Source organism: Pelobates fuscus, chromosome 3 (genome assembly GCF_036172605.1).
Source record: "Pelobates fuscus isolate aPelFus1 chromosome 3, aPelFus1.pri, whole genome shotgun sequence".
NCBI classification, from domain to species: domain Eukaryota; kingdom Metazoa; phylum Chordata; class Amphibia; order Anura; family Pelobatidae; genus Pelobates; species Pelobates fuscus.
The window spans coordinates 53,297,973-53,325,423 of NC_086319.1; the positions used below are offsets into that span (position 1 = coordinate 53,297,973).

The 27,451-nt window shown below is 40.0% G+C and overlaps 1 protein-coding gene across 1 annotated transcript; it reads right to left on the reverse strand.

Annotated features, from left to right (window-relative positions):
- Nucleotides 1-7,383: 7,383 nt before the first annotated feature.
- On the reverse strand, nt 7,384-27,218 carry LOC134601606 (ubiquitin carboxyl-terminal hydrolase 38-like). Its single transcript, XM_063446126.1, has 13 exons — nt 26,868-27,218; nt 23,351-23,413; nt 23,021-23,083; nt 22,689-22,751; nt 20,082-20,144; nt 19,216-19,278; nt 18,887-18,949; nt 16,019-16,081; nt 15,687-15,749; nt 14,754-14,947; nt 10,304-10,397; nt 9,734-9,840; nt 7,384-8,311 (listed from the first exon to the last, which is right to left on the reverse strand). The coding sequence occupies exons 1-13, from the start codon at nt 27,216-27,218 to the stop codon at nt 7,384-7,386; spliced, it is 2,178 nt and encodes a 725-aa protein (XP_063302196.1).
- Nucleotides 27,219-27,451: the final 233 nt, after the last annotated feature.

Sequence of the window (27,451 nt, forward strand, 5' to 3'; positions counted from 1 at the left end):
CAAGCGGGTGTCAGGCCTACAGCGTGTACTCTGCCAACCTCTGCCAGTGCACAGTGCCACTCATATCTGGTGTCACAATAGCGTGCATTTAAAAACCCAAAAACTTTTTTCCCTGTTATAGATTGAATAGCAGTTAGTTGTCTTCAAGCGGGTGTGTCAGGCCTACAGCGTCTACTCTGCAAACCTCTGCTAGTGCACATTGCCACTCTTATCTGGTGTCCCAATAGCATGCATTTAAAAACAAAAAAAGTTTTTGACTGTAATATAATAGCAGTCAGTGTCCTTCATACGTGTGTGTCAGGCCTACAGCGTGTACTCTGCCAACCTCTGCCAGTGCACAGTGCCACTCTTATCTGGTGTCGCAATAGATTGCATTTAAAAACCCAAAAACTTTTTACACTGTTATAGATTGAATAGCAGTCAGTGTCCTTCATAAGTGTGTGTCAGGCCTACAGCGTGTACTCTGCCAACCTCTGCCACTGCACAGTGCCACTCATATCTGGTCTCACAGTAGCTTGCACGCATAGTACCACTAATCCCCCAAAAAATGACAGGCAGAGGCAGGCCACCCCGCAGGGGCCATCGTGGTCGTGGTGCTGTGATTCCCTTTTCCCCTAGAATAATGCCCAGTTTTCAGAGGCCACGTACCCAGAACTTGAAAAGTTCTGAGGACATAGTTGACTGGCTAACACAGGACACCCAATCTTCTACAGCTTCCGCTCGGAACCTTGACGCACCATCCTCCTCCAGCTTAGCTTTGGGCACCTCTCAAGATACTACTCACCCGCCTGCCGCCACCACCAACACTAGCACCACAGCCGCTTCACTTTATCTGTCAGAGGAGTTATTAACACATCCGTTTGAAGAAATGAGTGATGCGCAACCATTATTGCCAGAGGATGTAGATAACAGGGATATGTCTCAGTCAGGCAGCATTACACACATGGACGTACGGTGTGATGATGATGATGTTGTACCCACTGCTGCTTCCTTTGCTAAGTTGTCAGATACAAGTGAAGCGGTTGATGATGACGATGCGTCCATGGATGTCACATGGGTGCCTGCTCGGCAAGAAGAAGAACAGGGCGAAAGTTCAGATGGGGGGACAGAGAGGAGGAGGAGACGAGTTGGAAGCAGGGGGAGGTCCTCGCAAGGAGCTAGTGGCACAGTCAGACAGCATGCATCGGCACCCGGGGTTAGCCCGACAGCACGCCAATCAACGCATGCTGTGTCCACCACCAGAATGCCGTCATTGCAGAGCTCAGCAGTGTGGAATTTTTTGTTGTGTGTCTGCCTCTGACAACAGCGATGCCATTTGCAACCTGTGCCAAAAGAAACTGAGTCGTGGGAAGTCCAACACCCACCTAGGTACAACTGCTTTGTGTAGGCACATGATCGCACATCACAAACGCCTATGGGATCCACACATGAGTACAAGCAGCACACAAACTCAAAACCGCCATCCTGTTCCTGGTCCAGCATCTTCAGCCACATCAACCACTGCTGTCCTCCTTGCCCCCTCTCAACCATCCGCCACTCCGTCTCTCGCCTTGAGCAGTTCCCGCTTATCTGCCCACAGTCCGGTGTCTGTCAAGGACATGTTTGAGTGTAAGAAGCCAATGTCAGAAAGTCACCCCCTTGCCCGGCGTCTGACAGCTGGCTTGTCTGAACTATTAGCCCGCCAGCTTTTACCATACAAGCTGGTGGAGTCTGAGGTGTTCAAAAAATTTGTAGCTATTGGGACACCGCAGTGGAAGGTACCCGGACGAAATTTCTTTGCACAAAAGGCAATCCCCAACCTGTACTCGATTGTGCAAAAGGAAGTAATGGCATGTCTGGCACACAGTGTTGGGGCAAGGGTCCATCTGACCACTGATACCTGGTCTGCAAAGCATGGTCAGGGCAGGTATATCACCTACACTGTGCATTGGGTAAACCTGCTGACGGCTGCCAAGCATGGAATGCGTGGCTCTGCAGAGGAGTTGGTGACACCGCCATGACTTGCAGGCAGGCCTGCTGCCACCTCCTCTACTCCTCCTACTCCATCCTCTTCCATAACCTCCTCAGCTGAGTCCTCTTCTGCTGCTGCGTCTTGCTCCACATCAACAGCACCCCCCCAGCTCCCCAGGTACTATTCCACATCCAGGATACGGCAGTGTCACGCCGTCTTGGGTTTGACTTGCTTGAAAGCAGAGAGTCACACCGGACAAGCACTCCTGTCCATCCTGAACGCACAGGTGGAAAAGTGGCTGACTCCGCAGCAACTGGAGATCGGCAAAGTGGTTTGTGACAACGGAACAAATTTGTTGGCGGCATTGAAGTTGGGCAAGTTGACACATGTGCCGTGCATGGCACATGTGTGTAATCCGATCGTACAACGCTTTTTGCATAAGTACACAGGCTTACAGGACGTCCTGAAGCAGGCCAGGAAGGTGTGTGGCCATTTCAGGCGTTCCTACACGGCCATGGCGCACTTTGCAGATATCCAGCGGCGAAACAACATGCCAGTGACGCACTTGATTTGCGACAGCCCAACACGTTGTAATTCAACACTCCTAATGTTCGACCGTCTGCTCCAACAAGAAAAAGACGTTAATGAATATTTGTATGACCGGGGTGCTAGGACAGCCTCTGGGGAGCTGGGAATTTTTTTGCCACGTTACTGGACGCTCATGCGCAATGCCTGTAGGCTCATGCGTCCTTTTGAGGAGGTGAAAAACCTAGTCAGTCGCACCGAAGGCACCATCAGCGACATCATACCATTTGTTTTCTTCCTGGAGCGTGCCCTGCGAAGAGTGCTGGATCAGGCCGTAGATGAGCGTGAAGAGGAAGAGGAAGAGTTGTGGTCACCATCACCACCAGAAACAGCCTTATGGACCTGCGGCAACGCTGGAAGAGGATTGTGAGGAAGAGGAGTCAGAGGAGGAATGTGGCTTTGAGGAGGAGGAGGAAGACCAACCACAACAGGCATCCCAGGGTGCTCGTTGTCACCTATCTGGTACCCGTGGTGTTGTACGTGGCTGGGGGGAAGAACATACCTTCATTGACATCACTGAGGAGGAGGAACGGGAAATGAGTACCTCGGCATCCAACCTTGTTCAAATGGGGTCTTTCATGCTGTCGTGCCTGTTGAGGGACCCTCGTATAAAAAGGCTGAAGGAGAATGACCTGTACTGGGTGTCCACGCTACTAGACCCCCGGTATAAGCAGAAAGTGGCTAAAATGTTACAACAAGTCGGAAAGGATGCAGCATTTGCAAATAAATTAAAAAGTATGCTTTACACAGCGTATAAGGGTGATGTCACAGCACAACGGGAATCTAACAGGGGAAGAGGTGAAAGTAATCCTCCTCCTCCCACGACCACGCCGGCAAGGACAGGACGCTTTACAGACGTGTTGTTGATGGAGGACATGCGGAGCTTTTTAAGTCCTACGCATCGCCACAGCCCTTCGGGATCCACCCTCAGAGAACGACTCGACCGACAGGTAACAGACTACCTTGCCTTAACTGCAGATATCGACACTCTGAGGAGCGATGAACCCCTTTACTACTGGGTGTGCAGGCTTGACCTGTGGCCTGAGCTATCCCAATTTGCGATAGAACTTCTGGCCTGCCCCGCAACAAGTGTCCTGTCAGAAAGGACCTTCAGTGCAGCAGGAGGTATTGTCACTGAGAAGAGAAGTCGCCTAGGTCAAAAAAGTCTAGATTACCTCACCTTTATTAAGACGAATGAGGGATGGATCCCAAAGGGACTGACAGTGGGCGATACATTCGACTAAAAAAGGCCTGATGAGATGAGCTGCCTTGGGCTAAAAATGGTCCACACGCTGTTGTATTTTAGCTCTGAATGCCGGTTGACTTGCGTGACTTATCTGCCACCAACTAGGGTTCAAGCCGCAATGTTTTAGGGCACTTTCTGCCTGGGAAACAAACATCAATTTTTCTGGCCGCTGCTACAGCAGCGGCTACAACAATACCTAATTTTTCAGGCATGTGTACATGCCTAAATTGTCGGGCCTCTGGTACTGCACTGTGGCTTCAAAAACCAAACCAAAAAAAATGGCACATAACAGGGATTAAACTGATAGGAATAGTACTACTTAACACACCACTCCTATCTGGTGGCACATTAGCTTGCACGCGCAGTGCCCCAAATTTGAAGTAGGAGGACCGAGCAAGCATCTTTCTCCATCTCCCGGTTCCTAAAATCGATGCCATATACACGTCCCCTGATAGGGCGCCAGCTCGTTATTCTCTTGGGCGCCAGCTCGTTATTCTCTTTTTCACTTCACTAGGGACACTTTACTGCACTATGGGCACTTAGACCTACTCTTTGTCTTGCACAGTGTTATTCCTAGCCAGCATCTGTGATGGTAAATCAGGCAGTCTTCTAAACGTTTAGATTGAGCTTTAGCTTAGAACACCCTTGAAGGCTAGTTTAGAGGATTCTTCTTAGACCTCTCTGAGTCTTTATAGCCCTTCTACCTATCCAGCATTTCTGGAAACTAGCTAAGAGAAAGGGTGGCTGTGTGTCTGTGATACATTTAACTTTATATCACCTTATTGACACTTTTTATGACAGCATCACTCCGGTCTCCATACTCTCTGCCTATACATCTATTTAGATGAAATTTCCTTGCCCCTGGCAATATTATATAATAGGTAATAGTATTACCCTTATTACACAATTAGCTACTATAGAGGAATGAGTATAGTATCCCTTTGTTATTTATAAATGATACAATAAAGACTTTTGTCCATTACTCAATTTACTTTAACAAAGGGTACTAACCACGGTATTGGGAAGCATTACTCTGCTTTCCCTTTCTCCCTCTATAATACACCTATGCTCACTAGGATTTGTAGGTATCACTTTATTATAGTTGTCTAACCTTTTCCTATGCCAGTTTTAGATCTCCTTCTTGGGAGATTTTTTCTTTTTTTAGTTTATTAGCATGCCTGGGTACAAGCCCTCGGAGGGGCTGGCACTACCACCTGACCACATTTCCTCGTTTCTTCCACTCATACCGCTTTTTCCATCTTTGAAGGGGTTTGGCGAAACAAGGAAATAGTCCTCTACTCGTAACAGGGATTAAACTGATAAGAATAGTACTACTTGACACACCTTATAATAACGCAGAGAGAGGCAACGCAGAGAGAGGAGTCTGAAGAAGAGGAGTCAGAGGAGGAAGGTGGCTTTGAGGAGGTGGAAGACCAAACACAGCAGGCGTCCCAGGTGGCTTGTTGTCACCTTCCGGGGACCCTTGGTTTTGTACGTGGGTGGGTGGAGGAAGAGACCTTCAATGACATCAGTGAGGACAAGGCTAGCTTGGTATCCAACCTTGTGCAAATGGGGAGTTTGCGGTTGTGCAAATGGACTGTTTGCGGTTGTTTGCGGTGCGTTAAACGGGGAGTTTGGTCTGAAACTGTGAAGCGGGCGTAACCCTTACACTACCTGATCGATTCAACATCATACAGTAGGTCCCCCCCTCATTATTTTTATGGCCCCCACCCACCGCTCACGGGTGGGGGCGGGCGGGAGGACAGTAGGTCCCCCCCCATTGTGATTTATGGCCTCCAACCACTGCGCAGGGGTGGGGGCCGGGGGGGGGGGGGAGGACAGTAGGTCCTCCCCCCCTTATCCTTATTTACTGAATATTCCCCTGTATAACAATGTTTGGCATTTAGTGAATATTCCCTATTCTGCTCTGTGTCAGTGTGTATCAGGGTACCTGAGGACAGGTGTCAATCCATATCTGCCAAGTGACCCTATGTAGGGGGAACAGTCCCTATTCTGCTCTATGTCAGTGTGTATCAGGGTCTCTGAGGACAGGTGTCAATCCATATGTCAAGGTGTCAATATGTCATATGTCAGGTGTCAATCCATATCCATTGTGATTTAGGAAAGTTAGGTGATTTATGCCCTTTATGGATTAAAACCAGACTCTGCATCAACTGTGTAATTTTCCATGGGAGTTTTGCCATGGATCCCCCTTCGGCATGCCACAGTCCAGGTGTTAGTCCCCTTGAAACAACTTTTCCATCACTATTGTGGCCAGAAAGAGTCCCTGTGGGTTTTAAAATTTGCCTGCCCATTGAAGTATATGGCAGTTCGCCCGTTTGCGACATCACTATATACAGAAACATTTACACATGCTTACAGATACTCACAGTTACACATGTATACACTTTTACACATATACACACAACATTTCTGGGGGCTATAGCACAGGTCAGCCCCCACCTCTTAATTGGCTGATTAATTAGCAGATCTTTTAGATTTAAATGCATGGGAGGACTTTGTCATACAACACAGGTCCCAGGGATCCAGGGAAGAGAGTAAACCATTGCAAAGCAGTTTGCTCCATTAATAGGGATTAGGGCCAGTGTACTCCGGTCTTCATTACTACTACAACAGGCTATCCTGGTTATGAAGATTGAAAAACTTTAAATGTCTGTTTTTTATCTCTTTTTTTTTTCTATGCACAAAATAGGAAAATACACCAGACAATATTTATTTTTTTGACAATCGCATTTTTTTATTGAAGCACAAGCTAGTAAGACAACAATATAAATTGAAAATAATTATATAATAAGAGACAAATCAGTGTCTACAACACACAATCCAATGCAAGTGCTCTCAGAGTAGTTACAGATATTTTGAGCTACCTATCATACATAGAGATCTTAGGTGAAATAAACAAAACTATGTATGCATTTAATTGAATATCTCATGATGTAGGGGCAGATAACATGTGGAGTAGACCTAATCTAGTCAAACTGAGTGGTGCCCATGCCACGTGTGAGAACTAATCTCCTATTCGTATTACTCCCTTCCCATTTTTCCTTTTTCTTCTCTCTCCTCTTACAAACTTTATTTTTATTATGTGTATAACTACATTTTTCCCGTTTTGTCATTTGATCCACAACATGTGGCACGTAAACACCATCAAATAGTCTTCAATGTTGTATTGTGACATTCTGATCTATAACTGAGATACATTATACAAAATCTCATGGTATTGTGTTTTAACTTATCCAACAACTTATCCAACAACAACCACATCAGTTGTAATGATAAGGTACCTGATTGCAACACCTTGGTTCTTAGTGGAGCTAGAATGGAGATCTAATTTGTCTCCTGTTGACATTTCTTTTCAGTATGTGATACTGTTATTTTGTTAAGTAAAATGGGGACAAGGGTAGAGGAGAGGTTAAAAAAAACCCCCAAAAAAACATATCCCTAGTTCCTCCGCTCGGCTTAAGCATCTTCAAATAATGTTTATTTCTGATGATAACATCCCTAAACTCTGTTTCATCTGGAAAATTCCAGTTTAACCAGACTCCACTTGTTTAACCTTGCTCAATGGCTTTTATTTCCCTCAGCTCAGCTTTTTATAAAATAATATATATACAGAGTCTTCTGTAGACCGCAGGCTGGTATTTAACACATGGCGCTGAGATGTAAAGGTAACCCTGCTGTCATTTAAGAAAAGCCATTGTTTGGGATTCTGTGAGGACTCACTACCAGAGGTGGGCATTTCTCCTCCAGCTGCCTGAACTAAGGAAATGTTGGAGGAGCTCTTCACAGGTTTTACAGACCTTAAACTGATGTCCCTTGCATAGCAGTAATAATGGCCACTTTCAGGAGTTGCTCCCGAATGCACCACGACAGAATTTAAAGCATAAGGCACTCGTCGTTGGGTAGAGCGCCGATCTTCTATGCCAACTGATGCCTGCTCATTAGCTTTATTTTCACCAGCACCAGAAAGATCAGTGTCCAGAGAGGTAGATCTTTCCACGGGCAGCCTCAGTATTTGTGGAATAGATACTGGATTGAATATCTTCCGCTTCACCTGGTGCTCTGGATCATAAGAAAACCTCAGTAGGTTTAGAATGAGGTATTCTGGCTCCTCCATAATTTGCACGGTCTTCTCTGCTTTCTGGAGGGAAGCACAGTTTCCACACTGATAGCAGTTGTCTCCATCGAGAATTTCTGGTGCGAGGAAATGGCTGAACATGTCGTTGACAGAAAATGTTTTCTGGTGTTCTTTTTTGCCAGTATTAATTAATGATGGTGGGAATCCCAGTGAAAGGTCTGTAAAAGCCTCCGTCTTCTGGGAAATGTTTTTACATGTTTGGCAGCAGATATTAGTTTGCAGCTTTCCCTCAAACATGTGTTGTATTATAGTTTTTTCATCTTTCCCCCAGCTTGTGCTTTGTGAAGACTGTTGAGGAGCAACTTCTGTAACCAGAGCATTGGCGGCAGTCTCTGAAGACAAAAACTGTATTCTCTCTTCCTCATGCAAGCTAACATAAAAAGTAAAAGAATACATTTATTAAATATGAATCATACCAAGCAATAGGCATAAAGAACACATTTCTTAAAATAATGTATATTTAATTTGGTTGATGCATTTCCAGCCAGAGGGTATTTTATTACATTTAGCTTGCGGAGGAGGGATGGCAAGTGTAGCAGAGGGCATTTGCCCCCACCAGGCCTCTAGTGTAGAGAGGTTTCTGAGCTGCTCCCTCATAGCACAATACTGTGTAAATTACGTTACTTTGTTCTTTTATTATTATTGTAGTCAGAGGCGACTCTAGGCTTTCAGAGGCCTTTCACAAAGTTGGAATTAGAGGCCTTACAACATGAGTCAGCAACCTATTTCTGTATGAGGTCTAGATGCCATGTCTACAAATGGATGGGAGGTTGCTTTTATCTCTATAGCTAAAATAAATTGAAGATAATAGTAGTAGATAATAGTAGATTGCTCCCTAATTTGGTATGCTTATTTGGAATTGCCCTGTATGGGAAGGGGGTAAATAGTGGCTGTAGTGTGTATGGGGCAAATATGGGATGTACCTAGGGAGACTTTAAACAGTATTTTGGGAGAGAGGGGCTTCAGTGTGTGATATATGGGATCTTAAATAAATCTTTAACGTTTATTCTTCCCTCCCTCTTGCTTATTTTGGGCCAGGGAGCGGGAAAGTTGACCTCTGATGGGTCCAATATCAGGTCTGCAACTCAATCTGTCCGTCGCTCTATAATAAATCAGAGCACTGCTGTGGTAACTTACATAAACTATCTGATCCACTAAGCAATGTGTCTGCACCTGCCCGAGGGGCAACTTGCAAGCTTTCTAGAGACTCCCCCTCCGACTCACCTTAGGAGGTTACATACCTCTCCTAATTATAGAGCCATCAATGATTGTAGTCCAATTATTGCAGTGTTAGTATAAATCATTAAATATTAATAAAGGAAGTGGAATGTTGAGGGATAATCTACTGATTTGACCTCAAGTTGGACTTGTTGTTTGTAGTTACTTTACAGGCCAAATGTAGCCAGCTCTCTGTTCTTCACGTGTAAGTTAAAATTTAATAATATACCCGAGCTAATGGACTGCAATACAAACTTTTGCCAATCCTGAAATTGAGCCCACGATTAGACATTTAGGGACTTATTTCTCCCTTGCTTTTAATAAACCTCCTCCCTCCATGGTCTGCTTTGAAGAGACAAACAGTTAGACTGCCCTTTTAAGGGCTTTGTGCCTTGTGTAACCTCCTCTCATCCCTGCCCAACTTTATCCTCTAAGGTGGGCAGGGAACACTAGCAGGTTTGTTACTCTAGAGACACTTTGCCTTTTATAAAGTAATACCATGTTTAACGTTACAGTATAACCTTATACATTTAGTACTAAGTAAATAATCAGGATATAAGAATTGTTTAATTACCTGTTTAAAAGGAATCGAAGATATTCAGAACTATCTTCCTGGGAGAAAGAACTGAACCACGGTGGACGAGACGCATTGAAAAATTTCAATGGAGTATATGCTTCTCGCTGGTTAGAAATAAGGGAAGATCCAAATGTTACTTTAACAGGGGGAATTGATGGAGATATTCACATGTTAAGAAGAAACTGGATTTTGTTCCATGTGTTTGGGACTCTATTGACTCAGTGGAGGAGATTTATCCTAATGCTGTGATGTGAAATGTGCAAAACTGTAAAAGTTAATCAATCACCAATGTGCCTACTGATTCCACTATTGACCATGGTGACTGCTTCTTTTTTTAGAACGTTCCAGAACATGGCATCTTGATAAATCTCAGCTTTTGTAATAGTAATATGTATTTCATATTGTTTGCTATATAACAGGGATTGTGCATATTAATTACTGTATTCTACATTATTTTGTGGAATGTTTCATTATGTGTTCTGTTGTTTTCCTGGGCAGATAGTTATTTTATGTGCCATGTGCCATGTGCCATGTGCCCCCATTGTTTTTCAGTTAACAAAAGCATACCTTAGAATAAGCCAAGATGTTGAAAAGTTTTTGCAATTTCTGCATCAGTGAATTGCAGCCTTTCAAATTGAGGGATAACACGCGGCTCCTAAAGCTGAAAATCAGATCACGCATTATAGACTTTGCACTAAATCAGGGCTGCCCAACAGGTAGATCCCCAGATGTTGTGGAACTATACAGAATGAAAAAGCATCATGGGAGTTGTAGTCCTACTACATCTGGGGATCTACCTGTTGCGCAGCCCTGTACTAAATGATAACCGATAAAACAAAGGACTTGCATTAAAATGTTTTACTAGAAGAAGACAGAAACAGTTTGAGTGTTATATTAACCCCTTAAGAACGGTGGGTGTTCTATGCTGTCCTTAGGGAACTGTCTCTAAACGTCAGAGGGCGGCATAGAACGTCCAAGCCGTCCTTTGTACTTACCCGGTTGCCGGCGATCCCACACAGGCGATTGCGGTATGGGGACTTACATGGGAGCGTCCTCTTACCGTCCTCTTCGACCCACCTGGGCCATGTGATCGCAAGGTCCTTGCGAGGACCTCACAATCACATGGATGGCATAGCCGTCCATGTCAATGCCAGCAGGGGGAGTACCTGTAATGACAGGTACTCCCCCTGCTGTCTGTAAAATGTAAAAAAATAAAGTTAATAACAGTTTAAAATAAAATATATATACTTAGATCATATATTTATTATATATATGATCTAAGTATATATATACACATATGCATACATAGTCTAAGTGTATTTTAATATTAATATATATATATAATTATAAATACAAAAAATGCTAAATTGCTTGCACTCCTGGAACAGGTAAATAATGTGCCCGGTGCTGGTCAGGCAAATAGCATAGAAAAACAAAGAATGACCGCACTCAGGGACTTGTAAATATCACTATAAAAATAAATCAAATCAACGTTTCAGCCCCATGTTTGGGCTTTCATCAGGATGTTTTTTTAATTTGATTTATTTTGAACATTAAAAGTTAAGTTTTAGTGATATTTACAAGTCCCTGAGTGCGGTCATTCTCTGTTTTTCTATAATTATAAATATATATTAATATCAAAATACACGTACAATGATATTGATTAAATATATGTATAATTTTCATTATATATACAGGGAGTGCAGAATTATTAGGCAAATGAGTATTTTGACCACATCATCCTCTTTATGCATGTTGTCTTACTCCAAGCTGTATAGGCTCGAAAGCCTACTACCAATTAAGCATATTAGGTGATGTGCATCTCTGTAATGAGAAGGGGTGTGGTCTAATGACATCAACACCCTATATCAGGTGTGCATAATTATTAGGCAACTTCCTTTCTTTTGGCAAAATGGGTCAAAAGAAGGACTTGACAGGTTCAGAAAAGTCAAAAATAGTGAGATATCTTGCAGAGGGATGCAGCACTCTTAAAATTGCAAAGCTTCTGAAGCGTGATCATCGAACAATCAAGCGTTTCATTCAAAATAGTCAACAGGGTCGCAAGAAGCGTGTGGAAAAACCAAGGCGCAAAATAACTGCCCATGAACTGAGAAAAGTCAAGCGTGCAGCTGCCAAGATGCCACTTGCCACCAGTTTGGCCATATTTCAGAGCTGCAACATCACTGGAGTGCCCAAAAGCACAAGGTGTGCAATACTCAGAGACATGGCCAAGGTAAGAAAGGCTGAAAGACGACCACCACTGAACAAGACACACAAGCTGAAACGTCAAGACTGGGCCAAGAAATATCTCAAGACTGATTTTTCTAAGGTTTTATGGACTGATGAAATGAGAGTGAGTCTTGATGGGCCAGATGGATGGGCCCGTGGCTGGATTGGTAAAGTGCAGAGAGCTCCAGTCCGACTCAGACGCCAGCAAGGTGGAGGTGGAGTACTGGTTTGGGCTGGTATCATCAAAGATGAGCTTGTGGGGCCTTTTCGGGTTGAGGATGGAGTCAAGCTCAACTCCCAGTCCTACTGCCAGTTTCTGGAAGACACCTTCTTCAAGCAGTGGTACAGGAAGAAGTCTGCATCCTTCAAGAAAAACATGATTTTCATGCAGGACAATGCTCCATCACACGCGTCCAAGTACTCCACAGCGTGGCTGGCAAGAAAGGGTATAAAAGAAGAAAATCTAATGACATGGCCTCCTTGTTCACCTGATCTGAACCCCATTGAGAACCTGTGGTCCATCATCAAATGTGAGATTTACAAGGAGGGAAAACAGTACACCTCTCTGAACAGTGTCTGGGAGGCTGTGGTTGCTTCTGCACGCAATGTTGATGGTGAACAGATCAAAACACTGACAGAATCCATGGATGGCAGGCTTTTGAGTGTCTTGCAAAGAAATGTGGCTATATTGGTCACTGATTTGTTTTTGTTTTGTTTTTGAATGTCAGAAATGTATATTTGTGAATGTTGAGATGTTATATTGGTTTCACTGGTAAAAAATAAATAATTGAAATGGGTATATATTTGTTTTTTGTTAAGTTGCCTAATAATTATGCACAGAAATAGTCACCTGCACACACAGATATCCCCCTAAAATAGCTAAAACTAAAAACAAACTAAAAACTACTTCCAAAAATATTCAGCTTTGATATTAATGAGTTTTTTGGGTTCATTGAGAACATGGTTGTTGTTCAATAATAAAATTAATCCTCAAAAATACAACTTGCCTAATAATTCTGCACTCCCTGTATATATTTATATATATATATATATATATAAATATATATATATATATATATATATATATATATATATAAAATACATGTGTAAATTCATTCTAAATGTATTTTAAAATTAATATATATATATTGATATCAAAATACATGTAGAACGAAATAATTTATATATCTATATACATAAGTATATACGTATATATCACTATATATATATATATATACCTCTATATAAATAAAAAATATTTTAAAAAACTATATACATACATATATATAATAATTCTATGTATATATTTATGTAATAATTTTACATAATTAGGTAATTTTATTAATTACAATTTGCGGGACCTGCCTGACAACCCAGGCCAAAATTCCAGGGAATTTAATTTGCTAGCACTATATTTAACCTTGTAACTTTCTAAGACACCATAAAACCTGTACATGCGGGGTACAGTTTACTCGGAAGACTTCGCTGAAAACAAATATTAGTATTTCAAAACAGTAAAATGTATTACGACGACAATATTGTCAGTGAAAGTGACATTTTGGAATTTTTTGCACACACAAATGGCACTTACATGGATGATATAATTGTTGTGATACGTTTTACTGTTTTGAAACACTAATATTTGTGTTCAGCGAAGTCTCCCGAGTATAACAGTGCCCCTCATGTACAGGTTTTATGGTGTTTTCAAACGTTACAGAGTCAAATATAAGGCTTGCGCTTCAGTTTTTTCACATTGAAATTCACCAGGTTGGTTATGTTGCCTTTGAGACCATGCGGTAGCCCAGGAATGAAAATTACCCCCATGATGGCATGCCATTTGCAAAAGTAGACAACCCAAAGTATTGCAAATGGGGTAGGTTCAGTCTTTTCTAGTAGCCACTAGAAAAGACTTATTCCTGGGCTACCATACGGTCTCAAAGGCAACGTAACCAATCTGGCGAATTTCAATATGCAAAAACTGAAAAAAATAACATGTTATGTTTGACCCTGTAACTTCCAAAAACACCATAAAACCTGTACATAGGGGGGTACTGTTTTACACATGAGACATCGCTGAATACAAATATGTGTATATTATTGCAGTAAAAGCAAACAGTCTTATGACACTCACAGTTAAAATGTCACGTAGAACAAAAAAAAATGTTTTAATTCTTATTTTTTCACATTTTTTTTATATATTATTCATATTAAGTTATGTTTAATACCTAAATATTTAATGTTAAATGAAAGCCCTGTTTCCCCTGAATAAAATGATGCATAATATGTGTGGGCGCAAATAATATGAAAGAGGCGAATTACGCCTGAACAGACATATAGCGCAAATTCAAGTTTTTGTTTACGTTTTGTTTTGATAACAACATGTACATTTGGCTCAGTCCTTAAGGGGTTAACCCCCACACAAATGCCAGTGTGCTCCTGTTGGATAAACTCCTTTAATTAGTAAAGTAGGTAGCCTGTAGGTTTTCATACACAGCCGAGCACAGGAAACACGATCTGCCAAATGTACAAAATGTCCCTCAGTGTCATAGTGCTGGATACATTGCATCTAATGAGACATCATACTGCTTGGTGTGTGTAAAATATTATAGCAGTCTAAGTGAGGTTCTGTCAGTAACTGCTCACTGAGTGCAGTCTGCAGCCATTTTATCGATGGATTGAAGTATGGTGAGATATATTGCAATGTATGGCCAATGTTCAGCCACGTATTTATTTTTCACAGATTAGTCGGATTCTCACATAAACATATAAACTCGAAAGGAGAACTTACTCTGTCGCCATGAACAACGATTGTAAAACGCTGTTCATATAACACGTGTTTCCCAGGTTTTTTAGGCCAGTTCTGGTTATTGATTTCCCTGACCGTACGGGGACGTGAGAAACCAAAGCACTGGATGAAGCTGTCTGGGGGGAGCTTTGGATATTTTCAGGTTTTATCTCCTCAACAGACTGCTTTGGTAACTCCTAAAGAAGAAGAAAAGAATCTTAAAACATAGTCATATTATTATTATTATTATTACTATTGGTATTTATTTTCAATTTGACAATTTTTATTGAGTCAAAGGTAGTTAGTTGGGTACAGCAAAGAAGAGGGTGTTTACACTGCAATCAGTGGGACAACAGGAACAAAATACATTTTCCAATATACTCTGCGGACGTTGAACAGTACACGAAATGTCATACTTGGTAATTGCATGCATCATGTTATACCTGAATAAGGTACCTATTAACTCATACTCTGCTTTACATACTGCGTTGCCTGGAATCATCGGCCTAACATTCCTAAGGATTGGGCATTGAAAAGTCAATCCGTTTATCTTGGGACATTTTGTTGTCTAGCGGTTCCTTTATGATGACAACAGGCTATTATTGGCATTTACATAGCGCCAACTTATTCAGCAGCACTTTAAAATATAATGAAAGGGGGGGGGGGATTTTACAATAAATTAGACAATTACAAAATGATACAGGTAAATAGGTAGATGAGGACCTTGCTCAAACGAGCTTACAGTCTTATATAAATGTCTGTATTTTCCTTATGTATTAATTCAGTTTTTGTGATGTGATTTGTAACATTGATATGTATTGGGCCCCAAAATGCCTCTTATCACTACCCCCCAAATGACAATCGCTGTTGTGTCTGAAATCTGATGTATGTTGAAATTCCTTAGGGAACTTAAAAATTCTATGAATTCTTCATTACCTTGTTTAAGTCTCTCTCCTCGTTTTGATGCAAGTGTTCAGCGCTGGTGACTATGGAGGCATTCTGAAAATATTCATAATAAATAATTTTTAGTTACCTTTCCATATATTTTTAAGCTAAACCAACAGTTTACAGTCATTATTTTAGCCTGAAATATTTGGCTGCATATACACTGCTCAATGCAAACCTTGTGAAAGATCCAAATATATGAATTAATGCTTAATCAACATTGTTAAATTAATTATTCTATTGGAAAATAATTTAAATTACTGCTCTCCCCTATTTCGCACTGAAATTGCTATAACACTCACTTTATATGAATTCTAGATTACCTGGTTTAAGTCTATCTCCTCGATTTGAACTGACTTTTCTGTGATGGTGTCTATGGAAGCAATCTGAAAATATAACAATAACGATCAGTTATTTTTGTATGCATTTGTAGGCAATAACTACCTTTTACAGTCATTATTTCTGCATGAAAGATTTGGCTACATATACACTGTTCAAGGCTAAGCTGGTCAAGGATCCTAATATATGAATACACCCATAATCTGCATTGTTAAATGAACAGTATAGTCACCAAAACAACTTTAGCTTAAATTAAGCAGTTTTGGTGTATAGATCATGCTCCTGCACTCTCAATACTCAATTCTCTGCCATTTTGCAGTTAAATCATTTTTGTTTTTGTTTATACAGCCCTAGCCACACCTCCTTTGACTGTGACTGACACAGCTTGCATGAAAATAATTGTTTCATTTTGAACCAGAAGTTACAAACTTTCAAAGTTTTTATCTCCTGCTCTATAAATTGAACTTTCATTCATATGAGTCTACCACGTTATTAACATAGCAGGAGTTAATAAGTTCTAAATTTAACCTCTTAAGGACCGGACTGTTTTTGCGATGTTGTACATTTGCGAACAGGCATCTTTTTGACACTTTTGTGGTGTTTGTGTTTAGCTGTAGTTTTCCGCTCTCTCATTTACTGTTCCCATACAAATTATATATTGTTTTTTTCAGGACAAAGGGGGCTTTCTTTACATACCATTATTTATATAATCTCATGTAATTTAATTAAAAAAAAATAATGAAAAAATATGATGAAAAATTGAAAAAAATACATGTTTTTTGACTTTTATGTGAAAAATCTTTTACTCATCTACAAAAGCGAATGAAAAAAACTGCTAAATAGATTCAAAATGTTGTCCTGAGCTTAAAAATACCCAGTGTTTACATGCTTTTTGCTATTTTTTTGCATGTTATAGGGCTATAAGTACAAGTAGGATATTGCGGTTTCAAAACATACATTTTTAAAATGTATCAATAGTGACATTGTAACACTATTATCTGTCATAAATCTCTGAATACCACCCCACATGTACATATTTTTGTTAAAGTAGACAACCCAAGGTATTCAATATGGGGTATGTCCAGACTTTTTTAGTTGCCACTTAGTCGCAAACACTGGCCAAAGTTAGCGTTCATATTTGTTTGTGTGTGAAAAAAGTAAAAAACTAAATTGAATACATTGGGTTATCTTCTTTTGCAAATGGTATGCCATCATGGGGGTAATTCTCATTCCTCGGCTACCATAAGCTCTCAAAGGCAACGTAACCAACCTGGCCATTTTCAATGTAAAAATATTTGACCCATATATTTGACCCTGTAACTTTCAAAAATGCTATAAAACCTGTACATGGGGGTACTGTTATACTCAGGAGACTTTGCTGAACACAAATAATTATATCATCAGTAAAAGTGCTGTTTGTGTGTGAAAAATTAAAAAAAGTCACTTTCACTGACAATATCATCGCTGTGATATGATTTACTGTTTTGAATCACTAATATTTGTGTTCAGCGAAGTCTCCCGAGTAAAACAGTACCCCCCATGTACAGGTTTTAGGGTGTCGTAGAACGTTACAGGGTAAAATACAGTGCTAACAAATTAAATTCTCTGGACTTTCGACCTGGGTTGGCAGGCAGGTCTCTTAAATTGCAATCAATAAAATTACTTAATTATGTACAAATATTACATAAATACACATGTAGAATTTAAATATATATTTTATTTTATATTTGAAGTCTACGTGTATATTTATATAATTATTTATGTAATTTTGGATATGGACATATGTATATTTCGTATTCTTTTTATTTATTTATATATACATAGATATATATACAATTTCATTCCACGTGTATTTTGATATAAATATATATATATATTAATATCAAAATACAGTTAGAATAAAATTTCATATAGAAAAATAATTATTTTGTAATTTTTATTATTATTTTTACATTTTTTTTATTTAATTTAAATTACTTATTATTTGTATTTTATAATAATATATATATATAATATATATAGTTATTATATATATTTTATATATACACGTGTGTAATTTAATTATAAGTGTATTTTTATATTAATATATGTACATATTAATATAAAAATACACTTAGTATGACATTATATATATGATATATAGACGTATATTATATATATATAATATACGTCTACATATCATATATATATACACATATATAATTATTATTTTTATTTATTAACTTTAACTTAAATTTTTTTTAGGATTTTACATATGCAGGGAGATTGCCTGTCAGCACAGACAGTCCCCCTGCAGGCAGACACATGGACACCTATTGTGACCATGTGGTCGCCCTGTTGGGCGATCACATGGCCACAGGGGTCCTAATCCGCCATGGGGAGACTGTCTGGGCTGCAGGCAGTCTCCCCACACCAGGACCAACGCCGATCGCCGCCGGGGGAACGACGGCGATCGGGTAAGTACATTGGACCGTTAGGACGGTTCAGGACCGTCAGCGGTCGGCAAGGCAAAAATGCCGATGACGGTCCTGAACCGTCCTCGGTCCTTAAGGGGTTAAACAGAATTTGCACTAAAGGAAGTGTAAACATTAGATGATTCTTTACAGTAAGGTTTAGGAAGGCTGTGTAAGTCACAAGTAGGGAGGTGTGACTAGGCTTGCATAAACAAAGTGAAGTGAGACTGCAGGGGCATGATCTGTCCATCAAAAGCACTTTTTTGAGATACAATTGTTTTGGTGACCATAGTGTCCCTTTATAATAATTATTCTATTGAAAAATAGTTTAGATTACTACTCTCCCCAATTTTGCATTGAAATTGCTGTTACATTCACTTTATATGAATTATTTATTACCTCGTTTAAGTCTGTCTTCACGATTTGATCCAACTGATCAGTGTTGGAATCTATGGTAGCATTCTGAAAATATTCATAACAATAATGGTCAGTTACTTTTGAGTGTTTTTAGGCAATAACTACAGTTTACAGTCATTGTTTTTGCATGAAACATTTGGCTACATATACACTGCTCAATGCAAACATTGTCAAGGATCCAAATATATGGATACACACATAGTCTGCAATGTTAAAGGAATTATTTTACTGAAAAATATTTTAGATTACTGCACTCCACTACCTTGCACTAAAATTGCTATTACACTCACTTGATGTAAATAATGTATTACCTCATTTAAGTCTACCTTCTCATTTTGATCTGACTGTTCAGCGCTGGAGTCTATGGTAGCATTCTGAAAATATAACAATAATGATAAGTTACTTTTGTATTTTTAGGCAATAACTACCGTTTACAGTCATTATTTTGCATGAAAGATGTGGCTATGTATGTCTCAATGTTAACCTTGTCAGTGATCCTAATACATGAATACATGCACAATCTGCATTGTGAAAGGAACACTATAGTCACCAAAGCAACATAAGCGTAAATGAAGCAGTTTTGGTGTATAAATCATGATCCTGCAGTCTCAATATTCAATTATCTTCCATTTAGCAGCTAAATTTCTTTTGTTTCTGTTTATGCAGCCTTAGCCACACCTCGCCTTGACTGTGATTCACCCAGCCTGCATGAAAACAATTGTTTCATTTTCAACCAGATGTTACTCATTTTAAAAGTTTTTATCTCCTGCTCTGTGAATTGATATTTAATTCATATGGGGGGCTCCTGCAGAGTCCAGCAAGTTATTAACAGAGGAGAAGATGAGAAAGTCTAAGCAGAATTTGTAATAAAGGAAGTGTAAACATTAGATGACTCTTTACAGGAAGTGTTTAGGAAGGTAATGTAAGTCACATGCAGGGAGTTGTGACTAGAACTGCATAAACAAAGTGATTTAACTCCTAAATGTCAGAGAATTGAGCAGTGAGACCCAGCGGCATGATCTAAACACTAAAAGCACTTTCTTAAGATACATTTGTATTTATTACAGTAGAGCTACTTTAAAATAAGTATTCTATTGAAAAATAGCTTAGATTACTCCTCTCCTCTATTTCGCATTGAAATTGCTATTATACTTACTTTATATTAATTATTTATTACCTTATTTAAGTCTACCTTCCCAATTTCATCCAACTGTTCAGCGCAGGTGTCTATGGTAGCGTTCTGAAAATATTAATAACAATAATGGTCAGTTACTTTTGTATGTTTTTTTTTAGGCAATAACTACCATTTATAATCATTGTTTTTGCATTAAAGATTTGGCTACATATACACTGCTCAATGCTAACCTTGGCATAGATCCTAATATATGAATACATGCATGGTCTGCATTGTTAAAGTAATTTTACTTAAAACTAATTTAGAATACTGCACTCCCCTATTTTACACTCCCTGTATGTGAATTATTTATTACCTCGTTTAAGTCTACCATCTCATTTTGATCCAACTGATCAGCGCTGGTGTCTATTATTATTATTATTGCCATTTATATAGCGCCAACAGATTCCGTAGCGCTTTACAATATTTTGAGAGGGGGGATGTAACAATAAATAAGACAATTACAAGAAAACTTACAGGAATAATAGGTTGAAGAGGACCCTGCTCAAATGAGCTTACAGTCTATAGGAGGTGGGGTATTAGAAACATTAGGATAGGAAATATCAAGTAGGAGTGAAGCAGAGCTGGAGGAGAGAGCAAAGCACTATCCCATAGGGACAGGTATGTAAGGGAGAGATTACTCTGGGAGGCCATACGCTTTCCTGAAGAGATAGGATTTAAGGCCCTTCTTAAATGATTGAAGACTAGGGGAGAGTCTGATGGCAGTAGGCAAGTTATTCCATAGGAGAGGAGCCGCCCGTGAGAAGTCCTGCAAGCGTGAGTTGGCCGTACGGGTGCGAGCAGCGGTCAGGAGGTGGTCGCGGGCAGAGCGGAGGGTCCGAGGAGGGGCATACCTCTGGATCAGTGAAGAGATATAAGAGGGGCTGGAATTGTTCAGTGCTTTAAATGTATGGGTTAGCACTTTGAATTGACTCCTATAGGATACAGGGAGCCAATGTAAGGACTGGCAGAGGGGCGAGGTGTGAGAGGACCGACTGGATAGGAAAATCAGTCTAGCTGCAGCATTCATTACAGACTGTAGCGGGGCAGTACGGCTTTTGGGGAGACCAATCTGGAGAGGGTTACAGTAATCCATGCGGGAAATTACTAGAGCATGGACAAGCTCCTTGGTAGCATCTTGCGTAAGAAAGGGGCGGATGCGGGCTATGTTTTTGAGTTGGAACCTACAGGACTTGGCAACAAACTGGATGTGAGACTCATAGGTGAGACCTGAGTCAAGTATGACGCCGAGACAGCGCGCTTGTAGGGATGGACTTATGTGGATATCACTGACTTGAAGGGAGAGTGAGAGAGGAGGATCAGTATTAGGAGGAGGAAAGACAAGGAGTTCAGTTTTAGAGAGGTTAAGTTTGAGAAAGCGTGACGACATCCAGTCAGAGATGGAAGAGAGGCAAGCAGTGACACGTTGCAGGACGGCCGGGGAGAGGTCCGGTGAGGAGAGGTATATCTGAGTGTCATCAGCGTACAGGTGGTAGTTGAATCCAAAAGAGGCAATAAGTTTTCCAAGAGAGGCAGTATAAAGAGAAAATAGAAGGGGACCAAGGACAGAGCCTTGGGGAACTCCAACCGAGACAGGGCGAGGGGAGGAGGTATCCTTGGAAAAGGAGACACTAAATGAGCGTTGGGAGAGATAGGAGGAAAACCAAGAGAGGACAGAGTCACAGAGACCGAGTGATTGAAGAGTTTGAAGGAGGAGAGAATGATCAACTGTGTCAAAGGCAGCAGAGAGGTCAAGGAGAATTAATATGGAGTAGTGACCTCTATGGTAGCATTCTGAAAATATTCATAGCAATAATGGTCAGTTACTTTTGTATGGGTTTTTTTAGGCAATAACTACCGTTTACAGTCATTCATTTTGCATTAAAGATTTGGCTACATATACACTGCTCAATGCAAACCTTGTCAAGGATCCAAATATTTGGATACATGCATAATCTGCATTGTGAAAGGAACACTATAGTCACCAAAGCAACATAAGCTTAAAGGAAGCAGTTTTGGTGTATACATCATGATCCTGCAGTCTCAATATTCAATTATCTGCCATTTAGCAGTTAAATCACTTTTGTTTCTATTTATGCAGCCCTAGCCACACCTGCCTGACTGTGACTCACCCAGCTTGCATGAAAACAGTTGTTTCATTTTCAACCAGATGTTACTAACGTTAAAAGTTTTAATCTCCTGCTCTGTAAATTGATCTTTAATTCATATGGGAGGCTCCTGCGGAGTCTAGCAAGTTATTAACAGAGCAGGAGATGAGAAATTCTAAGCAGAATTTGCAATAAAGGAAGTGTAAACATTAGATGACTCTTTACAGGAAGTGTTTAGGAAGGTAATGTAAGTCATATGCAGGGAGGTGTGATTAGAGCTGCATAAACAAAGTCATTTAACTCCTAAGTGGCAGAGAATTGAGCAGTGAGACCCAGGGGCATGATCTAAACACTAAAAGCACTTTCTTAATATACATTTGTTTTTATTACTGTAGTGTCCCTTTAAAATAAGTAATCTTTTGAAAAATAGCTTAGATTACTGCTCTCCTCTGTTTCGCATTGAAATTGCTATTATACTTACTTTATATGAATTATTTATTACCTCATTTAAGTCTACCTTCCCAATTTCATCCAACTGTTCAGCCCAGGTGTCTATGGCAGCATTCTGAAAATATTAATAACAATAATGGTCAGTTACTTTTGTATGTTTTTTTTAGGCAATACCTACCATTTATAATCATTGTTTTTGCATTAAAGATTTGGCTATGTATACACTGCTCAATGCTAACCTTGTCATAGATCCTAATATATGAATACATGCATGGTATGCATTGTTAAAGTAATTATTTTACTTAAAATTCATTTAGATTACTGCACTCCCCTATTTTACATTTAAATTTCTATTACACTCACGGTATATGAATTATTTATTACCTCGTTTAAGTCTACCTTCTCGTTTTGATCCAACTGATCAGTGCTGGTGTCTATGGTAGCATTCTGAAAATATTAATAACAATAGGTCAGTTAATTTTGTATGTTTTTTTTAGGCAATAACTACCATTTATAATCATTGTTTTTGCATTAAAGATTTGGCTATGTATACACTGCTCAATGCTAACCTTGTCATAGATCCTAATATATGAATACATGCATGGTATACATTGTTAAAGTAATTATTTTACTTAAAATTAATTTAGATTACTGCACTCCCCTATTTTACATTTAAATTTCTATTACACTCACTGTATGTGAATTATTTATTACCTCGTTTAAGTCTACCTTCTCGTTTTGATCCAACTGATCAGTGCTGGTGTCTATGGAAGCATTCTGAAAATATTCATAACAATAATGGTCAGTTACTTTTGTATGTATTTTTAGGCAATAACTACCATTTACAATCATTATTTTTGCATGAAAGATTTGGCTACGCATACACTGCTCAATGCAAACCGTGTCAAAGATCCTAATATATGAATACATGCATAATCGGCATTGTTAAATGGACACTATAGTCACCAAAACAACTTTAGCTTAAATTAAGTAGTATAGATCATTCTCATGCAGTGTCAATACTCAATTATCTGCCATTTAGCAGTTGAATCACTTTTGTTTCTGTTTATGCAGCCTTTGCCACATCTCCCCTTGAAAAATAAAAATGTTTAATTTTCAACCAGATGTTACTAAATGTAAAAGTTTGTATCTCCTGCACAACAAATTGAACTTTAATTACATATGGGAGGCTCCTGTAGAGTCTAGCAAGCTATTAACATAGCAGGAGATAATACATTCTAACTTTAAATAGAATTTGCAATAAAGGAAGTGTAAACATTAGATGACTCTTTACAGGAAGTGTTTAGAAAGGCAGTGTAAGTCACATGCAGGGAGGTGTAACTAGGGCTGTAAAAACAAAGTGATTTAACTCCTAAATGGCAGATAATTGAGCAGTGAGAGTGCAGGAGCATGATCTGTACACAAAAAGCAATTTATTAAGATACAATTGTTTTGGTGACTTAAGTGTCCCTTTAAAATAATTATTCTATTGAAAAATAGCTTATATTACTGATACCCCTATAGATTACCCCTATTTTGCTTTGAAATTGCTATTACTCTCACTTTATATGAATTCTTTTTTACCTCATTTAGGTCTACCTTCCCGATTTGATCCAACTGTTCAGCTCTGCAGACTACGGTAGCATTCTGAAAATATCCATAATAATAATAATATTCCACAATGCGTCTTTACTGATGACTTGTATCCAATCAGATACTTCTCATCCCATCTCTGCTGCTCAAACTAATGAGGAAACGTTAACCTGAGCATCAGTGTGTGGCTGTGGTTGGCTAGGAGTGTCAGCTGACTGCTTTTAGCCTATCATAGAGCCCATTTAGGTGTGTATCGGTATAGCTAGAAGAAAGTGTGTAATGCATACTTAAGAAATACTTGGAGTCCAGAGAGCTAATACAAATACGCTGTGGAAATAAATCTGAAATCAGAAGCCAGATTTCCCCTGTTTGTCTATTTCTGCACCGTGTGGTTAACCTATTTTTGGATTTAGAGCGCTTGTTCTGGAATATATTTTTGGGCTCTGTGATGCATACTTCTCAACAATTCAATTGGACCTAGAAGAAAACTTAGGGGTGTGGCCAAGGCGGGGCTGTTCAGAGAAATTTTACTTGAACCTACCAATTAAAATGTATGCAACTAGGGGGCGTGGCCGACCAAGAAACCTACAGGACGCATATCAAGGGAGCTCCACAAGGGCCTCACCATAATAGGCAAGAAAGTGCCGAAAAAATAAACTTAAAGACAGCTACTCACGAACCCCCATGCAGAGAAAGCCATGGGAAGAAAAAATAAGAACATCCAGAAACCGGAGACACCTAGGCAGCCTGATATCAGGCTATCCTTTGAGAGGCCCGCACCGCCGCCGCAGCCTAAGATGGTGCCCGCGCCTCGATACAGCCCAGAGATCTCAGACAACTCAGAGGCAGAGAGGGGATCCCCTGCCTCGCTAGACCCGGGCGGAGCCGCGTCAGCCTCAGACTCCGGGGATGACTCTTCTCCCTCCACAAAAGGAGATATAAAATGACTCCTTGCGTCCATGCAGCGGATCTGGCAGGCTGACATATAGCAGACCCCGGCCGAAATTGGCAAAATCCACAGGAGGGTACAGGAGGTGGAGGAGAGGGAGGTTTCCCGAGACCTACAACACAGCCATACCAAAAGCCAGCTGGAAGGACTCACTACTCAGGTCCACATGCTGCAGAAAACGGTGCTCAGCTTGGAATCCAGACACCGCCGGCGAAACATCCGTCTTAGAGGTGTGCCGGAGGATGTAGGAGACGAGGCCCTACTCCCAACTGTGAGGGGGCTGATAGCCTCCATGGGCATTACAGACAACCCAGTAATCCCCCACATAAAAGTAACTTTCCGAATATGGAAATCAGCGACAGCCCCAGAAACAGCACCTAGGGATGTCATCGCAGTGATCAGCGACATACAAACCCGCAGCGTGATCATGAAACGCTCCAGAGAGATGGGCACAGTGCGGTTTGAGGGGCACTCAGTTGAGATCTACAGCGACCTACCCTTCCAAGTCCTTGTGGAAAAGAAAAAACTGGCGCAGGTAGCCAAGCGACTCCGAGACAATGCTATCAAATATCGCTGGGACACAGGGGGCTCCTTGGGGGTACCCCGGGGGAAGGACACCCTCACCCTCCTCCACTGATGACCCACAAGCACGTCTCCAATCCCTCGGGCTGCTGGCTAAGCACAAGGAAGCAATAGAACCCATGGAGTTACAGCCGAACGCACAAGAGAGTCCAGAAGAGCACTTACGTTCTGACAAGGGATGGACCGCAAAAAATATCAGTAGATTAGCAACCAGACCGTCAACCCACAAGAGACTGTGACCCTTCGACCACCGCCCTCCTGGCACCTATGTGAACTCCGGCCATGTGACCCAAAGTCCACTATTACATACTATGCTCTAAGCTATTTTATTCCCAAATGTTCCTATGTTAAACCTATACAACATACAGTGTCAAACGTGGTATTGCATGACAAAATGTTTAATTACCTTACTGATACTATGACAAAGATGATTAATGAAAAAATATTTCAATAAAATTCAAATTGAAAAAAAAATGTATGCAACTAAAACGTAAGTTAGAATAAGAATAATGTATTTTATTAACACAGACTGGTTTAGAAACACCTTCAGTGTTAAACTGCTAAAAATGGTTTATCACTAAATGGAGGGACGGTGCCAGGGGACTCCACGCATTCTAACCATTTCAATGAGATGGAGTGGTTATAGTACCTACAGTGTCCCTTTAAGCAAGCTGAAGGGGTTTAAGGGACCGAAGTGTCCCCTTTAGAGCAATTAATGCAGAAGGACAACTAGACTCAGATACTTTATTTATTAATTGTACTGAAAGGGACACTCCAACTCCAGTCACTTGAACGTTTAAATACTGTACGTAGGCATTTATCTACATTTTAAAAACATACTATGTAGAACTCTGTACTGATTAAAACAAATTATACCCCTGTATGTTTGCCCTGCTGTAATTTCTTTTTTTGAATGTTATATATGAATGTTATTCTAAATTCAGTTTGATTTTTTATATTAATTTCAGTATTTCATGACTTTATATTGAATTGAGTTTTCCTATTTTTCAAAAGTTTAAATGTATAAGACCATTAGACCGTAGCCATTTAATGACAGATATGTTTCGGTTGAGTATCTAATTGAAATTGATGTTGAAGCCTTCTTACCTCGCTGACAGTTTCCTTGCATGCACTTTCTTCAGTCTCTTTGCCGCTGTTATTATTAAAGACGGCAGAGATCTCTTGGTTGGAGCTGCTGTTGTGAGTTTTTTTGCGTCTTAAAATCTTTTTCAAGCTAAGTTTCTTGAAACACCGAAGGAAACAGAAACAGCAGGAGCCGTCTTGTTGTACTGGGCTCTCTTCCCTTTCTGAACGCTTTCCTAGTTTAACCAATTTTTGCTTAATTTTACACAGCCATGATTTGATCCGGTTTTTAGACCTTTTGGCTTCTGTTTGCGTCCATGAGTTTAGGGTCTCAATTTTTGGTTCCTTGATATCATATTCCGTTGCCTGGTCCATCATTATAATTGTTTTTGTTTGGACACATTTATGGCACATTTCCAATGGTAAATTTGTCTCTTTCTGTGCTCTGCACATTAAAAACATTTCCCACAATCTATGGGTGTAGGGAACCCCATCATCATCACAGTATAGTAGTGAGTGTAGTTCTTTAAAATCCATTGTGCTTTTCAATAAAATGAATTATATAGCAATAAGGACAATTGTAGCGCTGTGTACTGAAACTCATCCAG

Bases quoted from the DNA above. Each gene is read 5' to 3' on its own strand.
- LOC134601606 (XM_063446126.1), bottom strand. From the start codon at position 27,218: ATGGACCAGGCAACGGAATATGATATCAAGGAACCAAAAATTGAGACC. The intron at 19,279-20,081 runs GTAATAAATAAT...TTATATTTTCAG, and splicing joins GGAAGGTAGACTTAAATAAG to AATGCTACCATAGACTCCAG. The intron at 9,841-10,303 runs GTATGCTTTTGT...ATTTCTAACCAG, and splicing joins ACATCTTGGCTTATTCTAAG to CGAGAAGCATATACTCCATT.